This window comes from Meriones unguiculatus, chromosome 2 (genome assembly GCF_030254825.1).
Source record: "Meriones unguiculatus strain TT.TT164.6M chromosome 2, Bangor_MerUng_6.1, whole genome shotgun sequence".
Taxonomy (NCBI): domain Eukaryota; kingdom Metazoa; phylum Chordata; class Mammalia; order Rodentia; family Muridae; genus Meriones; species Meriones unguiculatus.
Window position 1 is genome coordinate 102,327,929 of NC_083350.1, and position 14,297 is coordinate 102,342,225.

Consider the following 14,297-nt stretch of genomic DNA (forward strand, 5'->3'; position numbering starts at 1 on the left):
AAGACTGTTGCCTGAGATCTAAACTGGAATTTGGGGACAGATGGACACACCATGGCTCACAGTCTGGCTCATCCATGCCTTTTAGGGGCTCAGGCCCGAGGTGAGCTCTATCCTCTTAAGGTCCTAACCACTGCTTGGCCAGTGATGCCCACAGGCACATGAGCAGAGCAGAACCACCAAGGGTGTAAGCCTTCCGTCCATATCCTGTTCCTGGCTCGGCCTCCCACCCTGCTCTCCCGCCCATCTTGTGTTACTTACTGTTATGTAGTTATCACCACATCCCTGAAATAAGCAGCCCAAAGATTTGTTTTGGCTCATGGTGGCAGAGATTGCGGGCCTTAGACCTTGGATATGTTGATTTGGGGCTAATGGTGCTGTGGGGATGAGGGCAGAGAAGGCTTTGAAACTTTTAGGCAGGAAGCAGAACACGAGGAAGAGACTAGGGGGTGAGATGTATTTCTTCAAAAGTGACCTCCGTGCTCCAGCTAGGTCCTACCTGCTTCGAGTCTCCAGAACCTCCTCCAGGAGAGCGGCACTTGCTGAGGGAACAGTGTTTAGTAGACATCAACTCATGGAGGCATTTCATCCTACAACTGTGATAGTGCCTTCTTTGTGGCTGGCTTCCTGCTCCTCTGGCCACTTCATTTGCTCCTTCATGGATGTGGCTGTTTTTACCATTCCTGATTCTGAGCTTCCCTGAGGTTCGGCTCATGCATCTTTTGACCTTGTGCGTGTTCCCTGGATGATCTCAGCAAAGGCGGTGATTCCAGTTGCTGCATTCATAATCGTTGCTGCTCAGATCCGATGCCTGACCCATTGTCTGGTGGTCACCTCCAGGGACGTCTCAAAGCGTGCAAGGTCATGCGCCTCTCAGCCCTCCCCAGAACCTTCATTCCCCTGCCCCTCTTGCATTTTCTGCTTCCATGGGCAGTGCTATGAGCCACCTATGAGATCTGGGAGTCACTTTAACTCCTTGCTCAGCACAATTTAGATCTGACCTGTCACTAAACCCTTTCGCTAAAGCCTCCTACGGACTCTCTAATCTACCTTCTGCCGTGGCTTTACTTCGGGCCTGTATCATTTCTAACCAGCGGTACTGGCCTTGTGCCACCATTGCAGTGTGCTTTCCCATAGTGCCCTCTGATCTCTCTAAATAAAAGATCTGGCCTATGGCAGCCTCGTGTTTGTACTCCCTCGGGGGCCCCTCATTGCCGTTGGAAAGAAAGTTGTATGCACTTTGATATGTGATCTACAAAATGCTCCCTGGCCACCTGTCTATGTAATTTTCTATTAGACCTTCACAAACCATTTCTAGTTTCTAAATGTGCTCTGTTCTCAACGAGATCTAAACTGTAATATGCAGACTCTTATTCATTTAGGCTTCTTGAAAAAATAATAATAGCCTGCAACCCCAGAGCTGGAAACAGGCAGATCCCGAAGCTCATTAGCCAGGCAGCCTAGCCAAACTCATGAGCTTCAGGTCCGGTGAGAAATCCTGTCTCAAAAACTAAAGGTGGAGAGCTGGAGAGAGCTCAGAGGTTAGGAGAGCCTGCTCTTACAGAGGACCCGGGTTCATTTCCCATCACCACATCAGAGTTCTCATAACCACCTGTAGCTAACTCCTGGCACCTTCATACTGTCTTCATTAGAGCACCTGCACACACACAAACACACACACACAGAGGAGGGGGGAGTTTTTTTTTTTAATGAGTAAAGATGGAGAGTGATTGGAGAAAATATGTAACATTGACCTCTGACCTCTACAAACACACACACACACACACACACACACACACGTACACCCATGCAGCCACACATACATTTATATACCCATGTGCTGGTTACTCTTATGTCAACTTAACACAAACTGTAGACATCTGAGAGGAGGAACCTCAATTAAAAAACAGACAAAAACAAAAGCAAAAATGACTGCCTCCCTAAGATTGGGCTGTAGGCAAACTGCAGGACCCTGCTCATGGGAGGGGCCACCCCTGAGCTGGTGTCCCAGGTTCTACAGGGAAGCAGGCTGAGCAAGCCGTGACAAGCAAGCAACAAGCAACAAGCAACCGTTCTTCGTGACCTCTGTAACAGCTGCTGCCTCCAGGTTTCTGTCCAGTTTGAGTTCCTGCCTTGGTTTCCCTCAATGGACTGCGACACATAAGACAAATAAACCCTTTTCTCCCCAAATTGCTTTTGATCATACATAGCATACACAGCAATAGTAACCGTACCTGTGACAACTCATGTGGACATGTACACCCACCACATAACACAATACACAGTAAATGTCTATGTATGTATACACATATGTATGCATGTATATATGTGAGCATGTATGTATGCGTCCATGTGTATAATAAGGTTTTACTGTTTATAATGCTGATAATGTAATTGAGCATGCTTTGAAGTCAGACAGCGACATGCCAATCTGTGTTCAGTATGGAAATCTCTTGCCTCTTGGTAGAGATGGAAACAGCTTTGCTCTCTACCCAGTGGCAGGGCCTAAATCCGCTGGTCTTTGCCCAGGTGTCTGAAATGCTGTAAGGCTGGAAAGGACATGCGGGTACCATGTGGGAAGAAATTCAGGTTTCAGCTGCTGAAAAAGACGATGCAGAAACTCTGATGAGATCTGATAGACTAAGATCAGAAGGAAGGAGAGGGGGACCTCCCCTATCAGTGGACTTGGGGAGGGGCATTCGTGAAGAAGGGGGAGGGAAGGTGGGATTAAGAGGGGAGGAGGGAAGGGTTTAAGGGGGGATACAAAGTGAATAAAGTGTAATTAATAAAAGTTAAAAAAAAAAAAAATAAATTTTAATGTGATTTCATAGAAGTTGAAAATGTTCATGTAACTTGTGGGATTTAAGAATCAAATGTAGAAAATAAAATTTATGGAATTAAAAAAAAAAGATGATGAAGAGCGTGAGCTGGAATACCCAGCAGCCTCTGCGGTCGTCCTGGCTTGGCATCCCAAGATGCTCCATATTTCATGGCACTGTCTGACAGACTGGTTGCTCCCTGGTACCCACACACATCACTAATTTTGGAGGATCCTCAATCTCTATGGTGACGTCGCCTAATGTGCAGACTTTCAAGCACAACCTTCTGTCCTGGACACTCTGTTAGGAATGTTTGGTTGCAAATAACAGAAAAGCCCGAGAACAGTTGCTGAAGCAAGCAGGGATGTGTCCGTCTGGCAGGATGCTAAATGCAGAGGCAGGCTCGTTCAGGTCCCATCACAGCCACTCAGCACTGGCTTGCACTGTCATGGTGAGACCAGGTGGCTTAAGTCCCAGCCATCAGGTCTGGGTTGAACGGTGTGGGAAGGGTTTTCCTACCAATTGTACCTTCTTTTATTAAGAAATAACAAAACAGATGTTTACCTGGGTTTTTTTTCTTTTCACCAGAACCATCGTACGTGGCCATCTGTGACTTCAAGGGAGCTGGGAAGAGTATATTGAACAAGACGTATCAGTGTCCTGAATAAAATCGAGACGATGTTAATGAGAAAAGAGGGAATAAAGGTTAGTGAGCCTCCTCTCCTGGGTCGCCCACACTCCCGCCAGACGACCACTGAGTGCCCGTCCCTTTACTGCTGCGAAAATCCCCTTAGCACCGCTCTTTTCATGCCTGACATTCAAGTGCGCTGATCTTTTGCAGAGCACTTTCTGCCAAAGGCAGCCTTCAGTGGATAACCTTGACTTTGAGCAGGAGGGCAAGATATTGATGGGATCATATTCTGAAAAAACACCCTCTTCTATTAACTTTTCCACTCTTGAGCAGTTTAAGCAGACACTTACAATATATGTGTGCTGATCGTGTCTCTCTTCTGTTAGTCACAATCATGAGCCTGGGTGGCCATGTTCACATGGGTGAACGTGTGTAAGAATGACTTTATTATTATTAGTCTTTATTATTATTATTTTATTTTTTAATTAAATTTTTATTTTTGAATATTAGTTACAGTTTATTAACTTTGTATCCCAGCTGTAGCCCGCTCCCTCATTCCCTTCCAGTCCCACCCTCCTTCCCTCATCTCCTCCCTGACCCTTTCCAAGTCCACTGATCAGGGAGGTCCCCCTCCCCTTCCATCTGACCCTAGCTTATCAAGTTTCTTCAGGACTGGCTGCAATATCCTCCTCTGTGGCCTAGCAAGGCTGTTCCTCATTCCGGGAGAAGGGGAAGGTCAAAAAACCAGCATTGAGTTCATGTCAGAAATAGTCCCTGTTCACCTTACTAGGGCACTCACTTGGATACTGAGCTACCATGTGTTACATCCGAGCAGGGGTTCTAGGTTATATCCATACATGGTCCTTGGTTGGAGAAACATCTCATAAAAGACCAGATATATTTGGTCCTTCTGGAGTTCCTTTCCTCTTCAGGTCATATTAACTTCCCCTTCTTTCATAAGATTGCCTGCACTCTGCCCAAGGTTTGGTTATGAGTTTCAGCATCTGCTTTGATACATTGCTAGGTAGAGTCTTTCAGAGGCCCTCTGTAGTAGGCTCCTGTCCTGTTACTTGTTTTCTCCTATATCCAATGTCCATCCCTTTTGTCTTTCTAAGTGGGGATTGATCATCTTACCCTGGGTCCTTTTTCTTGTTTATCTTCTTTAGGTGTACAGATTTTAGTGTGTTTATCCTATCTTATAGGTCTAGTACCCATTTATGAGTGAGTATATACCATGTGTGTCTTTCTGCTTCTGGGATATCTCACTCAGGATAATCTTTTCTAGATCCCACCATTTGCATGCAAATTTCATGATTTCCTTGTTTTTAATTGCTTAGTAGTATTCCATTGTGTAAAAGTACCACAATTTCTGTATTCATTCCTCAACTGAGGGACATCTGGGTTGTTTCCAGGTTCTGGCTATTTTACGAATAAAGCTGCTCCAAACATGGTTGAGCAAATGTCCTTGTGTACTTGAGCATCTTTTGGATATATGCCTAGGAGTGCTATAGCTGGATCTTGAGGAAATCCTAGTTGTCTGAGAAAGTACCAGATTGATTTCCAAAGTGGAAACCCCATTCTTATCTTTAATGCTTATATTGGGGCTCTTCACAGCATTTCAGTATTTTTTGATACAAACTCGTTGGACTTAAACTCAAGCAGCTCACGTAAAATTAATTTTCGTTCCACTTCAGTCCCGGTCACTGATGGGCTGAGGCCCGGTGTACCGTACTTTGTCTCTGCCGCCCTCCTGTTCCTTGGATGGCGGCACTCACTGTTTCGAGTCTGCACCTTACTGTGGCTGTGGGCTGGAAGGAGGTGACTGGTGTCTGCCTGGACTGGTATCCGTTTACTGGAGTGCCCAGCCAACAGCAGGTACACAGTGGCCACCGGTTACATTGTAATTACCAAATGTCTCATGCTGCGGCTCTGCATTGTGTGTTAGCTGCAGGATGTTCCGGCAGGTGTCACGTATGATAGCATGTGTTAAAGAGAAAACTCAGACATCAGGCTACCTGGCTGTGTCTCAACACATAGGCTCCGCGTGGCTGTCCTGTGATCTCCCCTGGACCACGTTCACAGTCCAGGCACCCCGGAATGACTGCAGTTCCTGGTCCCAGCTCCCCAGAGGTTGTGGCCGTGATCTTGGTCTGAACCTGGCCCTCTCCTGGCTCCCTGTGACGGGGAAGGAAGTCCACACCTTAGCATGCAGTCAGCACTGAGGCTGTGCACGCACAGTGCTGGGAAGGGGGCACCGAGACAGGCAGTTCCACAGGAGTCGAGCAGGCCGCCTCAGCAGGCACGTGTGTCCAGCTGCACCTACCGTCCCGTCTCCGGGTAGCATGCGCGTTCATACCTCATCTACTCAGGAACTGGTTTTAAGCTCTGTGTCTCCTTTCCGTGTGGTCATTGAACACGCTGTGCCTCGTTTCCTTACAGAGAGACCACAGTGAGGCCTTGTGGAGTTGTTTTGAGGATTGGGATATCTCACGTTAACTATGTCACAGGAGCGTGTTTGAGCGTGGCAGACCCAGGGTATGCACTGCGCTCTGTGTGGCGGACTGTGACCGTGGAGCCGTGCCTGGAACATCGTGCTTATGAAATGTCCACTGTTATAAATCGACGGAAGTTCACTTTTCTGCAATTTTAAAATCCAGAGGCTCTCTAAAGCCCAAGTTTCTTCTTCACGCTGGTAGATTTTTCACCTGATTTGAGGTAAAGGTCTTGGAGAGCCTGACCCAGAGGGATGTGGGATGCTTTCAAGCTTTATTTAATCCCTAGGTGTGAGCATTCACACATTCTTGCTGAAGAAATGTCAGTGTGTTATGCCAGCCTGGCCCTGGGTCAGAGAAAGAATTCTGAAATCTGCTGTATCTGAGCTTGAGGTTTCTGAGGAGGGTTTGGGGCCTGGTCCTTGTGTGAGCGTGTATTGTATATCCAGTACCCTCCTCACTCGAGGCGCTGTCCCTGTGTGCCTTACCTGGATAAATGCATTACAGACAGCACTCTCTGAGCACTGAGAGAACTAACATTAGCCCCGTGGGGCAGACCTAGGTCAGAGGCCTCCTGGGTCCTGGGGCGCACTCAGGATGGAGGGTTTGCTCACTGCAGCATCAGAGAGGCAGAAAGAAGCCTTCGGGAGACAATGAGACACTGCAGGTGTGATGAGCACTCTGTGGAGGCTGGAGAGTCAGGAGACTATCCGCAGAATGAACGTGGGGCTAGAGGAGAGGGCCAGGAAAGCATGGCACGAGGCGTAGGGGTCTCAGCCTAAGCTGGCCCTCAGGGAGCAGCCTGCAGCCTGGTCTTTCCAGAGCTCTGGCTTATGGATGTTGTCATGGCATAATTTGTAGCACCATCTTTCTTCTCAAACATGTACTTGTTTGGGCTATTAAAGTATATGGTCCATCCTGTTCATAGGCCAGCTTAGGGAACCTGGAGGATTTATGCTTAGGGAACTGCAAAGGTGTTAAAATTTTTTTAAAGGATGCACATTAAGAAAAGGTGATTGGAGGTGATTTGGGCCAGTTGGCACCGTCCAATAAAAAGTCTTCTGTTTTATCGTGCCAGTTATTCTGTTTTTCTCCAGGGTGACTGGAAAAGCAATCAGACCTGGGAAAATAAACTGGAGGGCTGGTCAGCTGAGCAAACGGTTCTTCCACAGGTCAGCAGGATTATTTGTAGCTCTCCGTATATACACACGTGCCTAGAAGTAGAGCCAGGGTTAGATGACCCCAGGGAAATAAAATTGTTCTCTCATTAGCTGAACTTCCAGGAATTCCTGTGTTGTCTAGAACTGGACCCCAAAACAACCATGTGTCTGTTTTAGAAGACTCAGGAAGGGTGGCAACCTGTTTTTTCCTCTCCCCCGCCCATGTAGGTGAGTGTGTGCATGCGTGTTTTAATGTGTGCATGTACATCTGTGTGCATGCATGAGTGCGCACGTGCGTGTGTGTGTGTGTGTGTGTGTGTGTGTGTGTGTGTGTGTGTGTGTGTTTCTCCTGTGGCTGTATTTCATGATTAGGTTTTTGTTTTCTTTTCCCATTCGATTTTCTCCAATGGTCAGACCTGGCAGTTAGCAGATACTTTATCTATCATTTTCATATTTTCAGCCAGGAAAAAGAAGGAGAAATTTTAGGGAAGCCAGAGATTTGTGTTTGCATTTTGCGTGGGATGTTCTTACTGCTTGGAGACAGGGACTCACCCCTTGGGGACCCTTTCCTCTTAGTTCGTGATTCTGTCACATTTTGAGCTCTCCTCTCTGTATCTGGGAAGGTGGGAAGATAAAAGCTCTCTGACAGCTAGTAATCCCCGCTAGGCCCCCACAGTGAGATGCAGTTTACCGAAGCTTAGCGATAAGAAGCAGATCAGTCCTTGGAGATAAGAAGGGATCAGAACGTTCCAAAACTGCTGGAATGGCTTCCGTGGGGACAACTGGCTTCACCATGACCGTGGTCCTGCAAATGAGATGGTTAGTGAGGTTGACTGATCTTCTTCTTTAGGCAGGTTGCCCAGAGACATCCAGGTAGGCTATTATCTGGGTGAAATCATTGCCAGCAGGTAAGCCAAGACATGGAAGATGCAAACAGTGCACATGCTTCATCTCTCGGGGGAAGACCCACATAACCAGACAACACACGCACACACACACACACACACACACACACACACACACACACACGCGCACACACACACAGGCACACACACACACGCATACAGTATTGCAATACCAACTTATTGGTATCCTCTCAAATATTTACATTCTTTCTCTGGGACAATCTAAATTATAATTTTAAAACTTGGTCAACTATTCATATGCCACAGAGGGAGGGTAGGCCTCACTGGTCAGCCAACTGTGAGCATACTGGTGAAACCGGAAGAAGGAAAAAATAAACTATTTGTGTGCTCCTGCCCCATTTTAGAGCCTCTTCACTGTTGACCCATACACCAGGAATGTTTCTTTCTTTGGGATCCCTGGCCTTGCACTAGGGGCCCAGGAGACCCATTTCTTGGGTTTTACACATGTATGTTGCTGGAAAAAGGATCCAGGTCAGTCATGAGGGGCCCACGCACACACCAATGACAGGAACAACAACTCCTCGAGACGTGGACAGCTGCCTAATGACTCGGTGCTCTTTGAAGTGATGGCTGGCCTGTGGAGAACAGGGCCCCTGAGTTTTCTATGGTGACCCTGAAGAAGCTCAGCCTTGGCTGTTGTTTGTCAGTCTCTACAAGCCCTGCGGATTCTCAGCTCTGTTGCCCTCCAACCTCAGTCGTTCTGGTGTGCTTTTAATTAGAGAAGAAATCAGCCTGTGCAAAGGGGATTTCCGTTAAGGCAGGCAGAGCTGGCTGGGCTGCACTCACAGAAACAGGCTCAGAATTGGGTTTAGTGAAAGAAAGTTGTTTTTTTCTTTCAAGGTTGTCTCCAAATGACATTATTACTAAAACATAGTATAAACGCTACCAGTGGCCTCCAACAGCATGGCGCTTTACTGACCAACAAGCAGGGCATACTTTGCCTTCTAAAATGAGACCCAACTGTCATGGCGCTATTTTTACCTCCACCTGGCAAGCTGAAAGAGCATGGGGTAGTGGCACCACCTGGTCGTACCCAGGGGAATGTCACTTTCTTCCAGGGATGCCTGATGTGCCCCTTGGAGACTTGAATTGGCCTGTGAATGCCATGACCATTGGAAGCCCTGACTGCCTGCATTTCACAGGTGGGTTGCTCTCATTCTCCCGGCCCTTTCCTCCTTACCCAAGCCCTTATTCTTAAATTCTTATTTCCTCCTTACCCAAGCCCTTATTCCATTTCTACTCACAGCTTGATAGTTCTGTTCGGTGATGACAGTTCTTAGTGACGCTAGCTTCATGAAAATGGCACGATAGCCATGAATGTGAATAGTAACTTACCTTTAATTTTCTTATGTTTGTTGTTTTTGACTGTTAGCTTTCTAGTGTTGTGTTTTTCCTGAGAGGGTGTGAGGGGCTCTTGCTTTCTACTCCCATGTATTTGACAAGATTTTAGCTTTCTGTGGTTCTGATGAATGATGTGAATGACTCACAGAAATGTGGTCAGAATAGACTCCGTTTCCCAGTCTTGACGCCAGCACTTTGTAACTGTATGATGGGTACAGAGGCCGGTTTCTTTGTCAAGGCTCAGTGAAATTTTCCTAGAACAGTTGTGTTGATTTCCCACTAGAGTAACACCTGAAGTACTCAACGTAAAAACAGGAAAGGCTTCTACAACTGACGGCTTTATGCGTTTCAGCCCGAGGAGGGTTAGGCTTGCTGGATTTGGTAAGACAAAAAGAACTTCAGGGCAGGAATACCTGGGCAACCAGCTGCTCCCTTCAAGGGATATAGAGAGCCAAGAGAAAGAGGTGGGGCAGGGTATTCCTCTCAAGGGCATGCCTTATATGACCCCAAACATTTCCAACTTGGATTCTACCTCTTAAAGGAGTCACTACTTTTCAATAGTGCCAGTGGCTGGGGCCAAAGCTTCAACACACAAGCCTTGAGGATACGCTTATCCAAACCATAGCAATTGGCAAGACATACGTGCTTTAGACTTTGTGGACATGTAGTCTCAGGCATGGCTATTCATCCCAGCAGCTGCAGGGTGAAAGTGGCCATACACAATATGTAAATAAGTGGGGGAAACTCTGTGCCAATAAAACTCCATGGTAGGCACTGAAATTTGAATTTCGTGTAATTTTCATATGTTGTAGAATGTTACTCTTCTTCTTTCAATCATTTAATAATTTGAAAAAAATCATTCTTGGATCATAGATCATATGAAAACAGGCAGTTGGCTGGATTTGGCCAATTCCTGGTAGTCTACAACCTCGAAACATATGTTGTGGAGCCTAAGCTGCCAGGAGACCCGTCCATCAGCATTTGCTTCTGGGAAAATGGTAGGGATGGAATTAGAAGGGCCAGCAGGTGACTTCTTGTGTCTTACTTGAGGCATTGGTCAACATATATAGCCATGTGTCAGACTGATAGAGATTTATTAGATATTCAAACTCTTTGTTGAATACTTGAGCATAAATTATAGGATCACATGCTACATGACAGTTCCAGGCCTCAGTGGCACCCAGTGGACAACAAGCCTTTGTTTCTCTCTTGTGTGTCTATGAGTCAGTTAGGACTGCTGTGTGCCCCTCCATGTTTCCCTTGAGGTCCAAGGCTGGGTGGACCAGCTCCCTCTCCGGCAGATGCACAAGTCTGCAAAGCGAAGAGCATATGCTCATTTGAGTCCTCTGCTTGCTAGGCTGCTCAGACACAGCCTGTCTGCAAGTGGCTGCATACCCCAATTTAAGAAAATGTGTCGACAGTGATGGGGGAAAAAAACAAAACCCTGGGCCCTTATATATAAAACCTGCCAGATCTCAATCTTTAGATGGATGGCAGATGCCACCAGGTAGCAGGACGCACACCTATGAGATATTAGAATAAGGTGACAGGAGTGAGGTGACCAAGGACGATAGGATTTACATCTCCAGATTAAAACAGGTTTCTGGCATGTCAGAAAGGAATGTCCTCTGCTGTCCATGCAGGAGTGCTGTCACCAGTGACGGGGCTTCCTCTGCCCATCCCCTAAGACAGGCCGGTGCTCTGCCCTCTGCCTCACAGCTGGGTCTCCTTGGGTGACCTCATCCTGTCTGTGGCTTCAGCAGCCTCTGTTGCTGTGGCTTTGCCCTGTTACATCCTCCCACAAATATTCCCTAAGTTCTTTCAGTTGCCACGAAATACTTCTGGGATCCAATTAGGATTTTTGAGAAACCTTGTAAAAAGCCTTCATATTCCTCTATCTGAAATAACAGCTGGCCTCACCATTCCCTTTCCTCTGGTGCGTGTAGCTATGTGTGTGGACATGTGGCTGTGTGTGCATGTGTGTTTCTATGTATGTGTGTGTATGTATGCCAATATGTATGTGCCCGTGTGTGCTTGGTAACTTGTTTGTGATAAAATACACCTAGAATGGGATGGGAAGGAGACCTTTTTATTAGATGCCCTTACAGTATTGGAGCGGCTTACCATGAGTGTGTATCTGTGTTTTTGAAATAAAATAATTATGAAAAGAGATAGCAGAGGAACTTTGGCAAGGCTCTGTAACTCCCTGGACGTGAAGTAGAGGAAGAGTTAGATGCCTAAAGACGAAGCCCGTGTTGAAGGGACATGGTCACAGTTCGGAAACTGAGCCTCATTTCTGGCCCTGAGTTTTGTGTGTCCCCTGGAGCACGGGATCCTTCAGCGTGTTAACCCCTCTAAAGAACAGAGGAAACTTTCTTAGGAACTCTTGGTTGTATCCAGAGCATTGAGTTAACACTGGTAGAGTGGATTCTTCAGTAGGTCTAACACTGAGGCTCTGAAATCATGAATCCTCGTGGTTACTCTTGGTTATTCTATAGACGTAAGAAGTTAAGCTATTTCAACTGCAGTTCTCTGTGGAACAGTGCCTGCCCCATAGCAGGACCTTGAAGGCCAAAGGGAGAGTGTTACATCAAGTGCTCACTACAGAGTCGAGCTCATAGGCTGCCCTGGGTAGCACAGGATGTTTTTGTTAATCACATAGATTCAAGAAAATTGGAGGACATTATGTTAAGCAAAATGAACCAAACACAGAATAACACATCTTTTTCTGGTGTGCGAACACTGAAAAGTGTCACACAGATTAGGAGAGGTACAGGAGACTACATGGAGATGGGTTCGATGTTGGTGCCAAAATCCAGATAGGCAGAGTAAGCCCAGTGTTCTATAGCATCGTGCCGAGAGCTGTCAGTCGGCCTCTACATATTCCATAAAGAGCACACAGGGAGGAGTTGAAAGGCTGCTGCATATTCAAAGTAAAACAAATATCTGAGAAGGAAATGTTAATTACTCTGAATTGATATTATACTTTGTGTATAGATATTGAATAAATTATCCAGAAATATGTACAATAACTATGTGTCTGTTTTTTAGAGTGTACCCAAGGGCTGGAGAGATGGCTCTGTGCGCAAAGTGCCTGCTGTGCAGTGTGAGCCAAAGGGAGAGTGTTACATCAAGTGCTCGCTACAGAGTCGAGCTCATAGGCTGCCCTGGGTAGCACAGGATGTTTTTGTTAATCACATAGATCCAAGAAAATTGGAGGACACTTCAATTTTTGGATCCTAGCACTTACATAGAAAGCCAAGAATAAGCACACATACCCTTAGCCTCAGCCCTGGGATGGGGGTGGGGCTGGATTGGATACGGACAGATCCCTGAGATCACTGGCCAGCCTGCCCAGCCCATTGGTGAGCTCTTGGTTTGGTCTATCAACAACTACGGTGGACAGTGGTAGAGGAAGATGTCTAATGCCAGCCTTTGACACCCACACAGATGTACACTAACACATACACTGTCTTAGGGGTTTATTGCTGTGAAGAGATGTCATGACCACAAAAAGTCTTATAAAGGAAAACATTTAATTGGGGCTGGCTTACAGTTCAGAGGTTTAGTCCATTGTCATCATGGCAGGAAGCATGGTGGAACTAAGGCAGACATGGTGCTGGAGAAGGAGCTGAGAGTTCTACATCTGGATCCCAGGCAGCAGGAAGAGACAGTGCCACAGTGGGCCTGGTTTGGGCATCTGAGACCTCAAAGCCTGTCTCCAGTGACATACTTCCTCCAACAAAGCCACATCTACTCCAACAAGGCCACACCTTCTAATAGTGACACTCCTTATGGGCTTATGGGGACCATTTTTATTCCAACCATCACATAAACCCTCCTATGTGTATATGCACAGGCACCTGCGCACACACACAGTCAGTCAGTCAGTCAGTCAGTCAGTCAGACAGACACAGAGAGAAAAAGAGAATCCAAGAAACAGTTTTTCTCTTTGCTTAAAAACGTCCCACATAAAGGTCTGCTCATTGGAAGCCTTATCCCACTGAAAGTCACACTGAGTTTAGAATCAACTGTAATTAATGCCTGTAAGTCTTCATACATAGTAATTATGTGATCCATAATTTTCTCAGCTCTATCCTCTTATTCCACCTCCTTCCTTCCCCTTAATATTTTGTAGGCTTTATAGTTGTTTTTATTGAATTTCATCTTGCTTAATGTTATCCTGAGAACTGATGTGGGATGAAAATATTGATGAGCTTTAAAGAGTATTTACATAAATATAAGGATTATAAAAGCAAATGGGTTGTGAGGGTGTGCTTTGGGAAAATCAGAAGCATTTGTTAGACAGTTGATTCCTCCAACAAATACTAAATAGCCATAGCTGGTCATTGTTCCAGGAAGGCAGGAGCAGAACAGATTGGACTCTGCCCCCGAGTCCACTTACTGATGGAGTATGACCTCAGATGACAGCAAGAATCGGAGCTTGGTACTCACTCCTGGACCAGGAATGTAAGCTACTCAAGTTCTAAGAACCACAGATGAAGGCTGTGAGGTGCAACTAGTTGGGGCCTGTGGAAACAGATAGAGACTATAGCACAGTGGTCCCCAACCTTCTTTTTTTTAACTTTTATTAATTACACTTTATTCACTTTGTATCCCCCCATAAGCCCCTCCTTCCTCCCCTCCTGATCTCACCCTCGCTCCCCGTTCTTCACGAATGCCCCTCCCCAAGTCCACTGATAGGGGAGGTCCTCCTCTCCTTCCTTCTCATCTTAGTCTATCAGATCACATCAGGAGTGGCTGCATTGTCATCTTCTGTGGCCTGGTAAGGCTGCTCCCACCTCAGGGGGAGGTGATCAAAGAGCAGGCCAATCAGTTCATGTCAGAGGCAGTCCCTCTTCCCATTGCTATGTAACCCACTTGGACACTAAACTTTCATGGGCTACAACTGTGCAGGGGTTCTAGGTTAT

General features: G+C 46.4%; 1 protein-coding gene across 1 annotated transcript in view; it reads left to right on the forward strand.

Annotated features, from left to right (window-relative positions):
• The window catches only part of Tmcc3 (transmembrane and coiled-coil domain family 3), a 252,993-nt gene that overhangs the window by 97,746 nt on the left and 140,950 nt on the right, over positions 1-14,297 (forward strand). Inside the window, exon 2 of the mRNA XM_060377936.1 lies at positions 3,405-3,521. Within this exon, the coding sequence (XP_060233919.1) occupies positions 3,495-3,521 (27 nt within the window). The 5' untranslated portion in view covers positions 3,405-3,494. The remainder of the gene's footprint in view (positions 1-3,404; positions 3,522-14,297) is intronic.